The 3,124-nt window shown below is 36.6% G+C and overlaps 1 protein-coding gene across 1 annotated transcript; it reads right to left on the bottom strand.

Moving 5' to 3' along the window:
* Positions 1-2,141: 2,141 nt before the first annotated feature.
* Positions 2,142-2,591, bottom strand: LOC137656397 (uncharacterized). Its single transcript, XM_068390574.1, has one exon. It carries the CDS (start codon positions 2,589-2,591, stop codon positions 2,142-2,144), a length of 450 nt encoding a protein of 149 aa, XP_068246675.1.
* Between the last annotated feature and the right edge of the window lie 533 nt (positions 2,592-3,124).

Here is a 3,124-nt window from a genome sequence, read left to right as displayed (position 1 = left end):
TGCCGTATACAGACGATGTACGGAGCGTATTATTATTATTATTATAAGTGGTAGTAGTAGTAGTAGTATGGGCTTCTGAATGATATTTACAAGCGATGAGGTTTAATAGGTCCATGGTACTCGCTCATCACTTCCTCCCTCCCCCTCCCGTACCCCCTCCTCCTCCCCCTCCCACAGGTAAAACGATTTCGTAAGCTTCCTTGTATCTTTAGTATTCCAGGTTAGCGTAGTTAATCCGCTAATTTTGCTGTTCACATTATTGTAGAATATGGTTTTTGTGTTTTATATATATATATATATATATATATATATATATATGTATGTATATATGTGTATATATATATATATATGTATATATATATATATATATATATATATATATATATATATATATATATATATATATATATATATACAGTATATATATGGGTGTGTATGGAGAGAGGTTGTATATATGTTATAGACGCTCCAAAATCAAACCATTGTTCTCTAGTCTTGAGTAGTGCCATAGCCTCTGTACTATGGTCTTCCGCTGTCTTGGGTTAGAGTTCTCTTGATTGAGGGTGCACTCGGGCACACTATTCTATATTATTTCGTTGAAGTTCTTATAGTTTATATATGAAATATTTATGTTAATTGTTGTTACTGTTCTTAAATATTTTATTTCAATTTTTAATTAATTCTCTTATTTCTTTGTTTCCTTTCCTCACTGGGCTATTTTCCCAGTTGGAGCCTTGGGCTTATAGCATCTTGCTTTTCCAACTAGGGTTGTAGCTTAGCAAGTAATAATAATAATGGTAATAATAATAATAATGATAATAGTTCTAATGATAATAATAGTAATAATAATAATAATATGAATATGAATATGTTTTTGTGTGTATAAAAAAATCCATTTGCGTCACAAAGCGTTGGCGGTGTTAGCTAGTCTAGAATATTTTCATAAATATCTTGTTTCTTTTTCTTTTTACAAATCAAATTAATGCTTGCAACTGGAAACTATAAATATAAAAGGATAATATAAACACCATTAAAAACAAAAATAAAAATGGTAATTATAAATGTTTCATAATATTATTGCAAGTGATTATTATCGACCTCCTCAGAAGTCAGACTTGAGTTGTCCACGCAGAACTTAGAAATTCGTCGTCTCTTTGTCGACCTAAGCAGTGTATTATTATATCTTGAATGGGCATAACTTCATACATTATATCCTGAATGGGCATAACTTCGTACATTATATACTGAATGGGCAGAACTTCATTCATTATATCCTGAATGGGCAGAACTTCATTCATTATATCCTGAATGGGCATAACTTCATTCATTATATCCTGAATGGGCAGAACTTCATACGTTATATCGTGAATGGGCAGAACTTCAAATGTTATATATATCCTGAATGGGCATAACTTCGTACATTGTATCCTGAATGGGCATAACTTCGTACATTGTATCCTGAATGGGCATAACTTCGTGCATTGTATCCTGAATGGGCATAACTTCGTGCATTGTATCCTGAATGGGCAGAACTTCGTGCATTGTATCCTGAATGGGCATAACTTCGTGCATTGTATCCTGAATGGGCATAACTTCGTGCATTGTATCCTGAATGGGCAGAACTTCGTGCATTGTATCCTGAATGGGCAGAACTTCGTGCATTGTATCCTGAATGGGCATAACTTCGTGCATTGTATCCTGAATGGGCAGAACTTCGTGCATTATATCATGAATGGGCATAACTTCGTACATTGTATCCTGAATGGGCATAACTTCGTGCATTGTATCCTGAATGGGCATAACTTCGTGCATTGTATCCTGAATGGGCATAACTTCGTGCATTGTATCCTGAATGGGCAGAACTTCGTGCATTGTATCCTGAATGGGCAGAACTTCGTGCATTGTATCCTGAATGGGCATAACTTCGTGCATTGTATCCTGAATGGGCAGAACTTCGTGCATTATATCATGAATGGGCAGAACTTCGTACATTATATCCCGAATGGACAGAACTTCGTACATTATATCCCGAATGGGCAGAACTTCAACAATTATATCCCGAATGGGCAGAACTTCAACAATTATATCCCGAATGGGCAGAACTTCGTACATTATATCCCGAATGGGCAGAACTTCGTTCATTAGATCCTGAATGGGCAGAATTCATACAATATATCCTGAATGAGCAGAACTTCGTACATTATATCCTGAATGGGCAGAACTTCAACAATTATATCATGAATGGGCAGAACTTCGTACATTATATCCTGAATGGGCAGAACTTCAACAATTATATCATGAATGGGCAGAACTTCGTACGTTGTATCCTGAATGGGCAGAACTTCGTACGTTGTATCCTGAATGGGCAGAACTTCAACAGTTATATTCTGAATGGGCATAACTTCGTACATTATATCCCGAATGGGCAGAACTTCGTACATTATATCCCGAGTGGGCATAACTTCGTACATTATATCCCGAATGGGCAGAACTTCGTTCATTACACCCCGAGTGGGCAGAACTTCGTACATTATATGCCGAATGGGCAGAATTTCGTACATTATATCATGAATGGGCAGAACTTCGTACATTATATCATGAATGTGCAGAACTTCTTACATTATATCCTGAAGGGGCAGAACTTCGTACATTATATAATGAATGGGCAGAACTTCTTACATTATATCCTGAAGGGGCAGAACTTTCGTACATTATATCCTGAAGGGGCAGAACTTTCGTACATTATATCCTGAATGGGCAGAACTTCGTACATTATATCCTGAATGGGCAGAACTTTCGTACATTATATCCTGAATGGGCAGAACTTTCGTACATTATACCCTGAAGGGGCAGAACTTTCGTACATTATACCCTGAAGGGGCAGAACTTTCGTACATTATATCCTGAAGGGGCAGAACTTTCGTACATTATATCCTGAATGGGCAGAACTTCGTACATTATATCCTGAAGGGGCAGAACTTCGTACATTATATCCTGAATGGGCAGAACCTCGTACATTATATCCTGAATGGGCAGAACTTCGTACATTATATCCTGAATGGGCATAACTTCGTACATTATATTCTGAATGAGCATAACTTCGTACATTATATCCTGAATGGGC

Source organism: Palaemon carinicauda, chromosome 17 (assembly GCF_036898095.1).
Source record: "Palaemon carinicauda isolate YSFRI2023 chromosome 17, ASM3689809v2, whole genome shotgun sequence".
NCBI classification, from domain to species: Eukaryota; Metazoa; Arthropoda; class Malacostraca; order Decapoda; family Palaemonidae; genus Palaemon; species Palaemon carinicauda.
The sequence above is the reverse complement of the archived record's forward strand: the minus strand, read 5'-3'. Positions and strand labels throughout refer to the sequence as shown.

Excerpts from the sequence above, each read along its gene's own strand:
- LOC137656397 (XM_068390574.1), bottom strand. The coding sequence starts at position 2,591 with ATGTACGAAGTTCTGCCCATTCATGATATAATGTACGAAATTCTGCCC.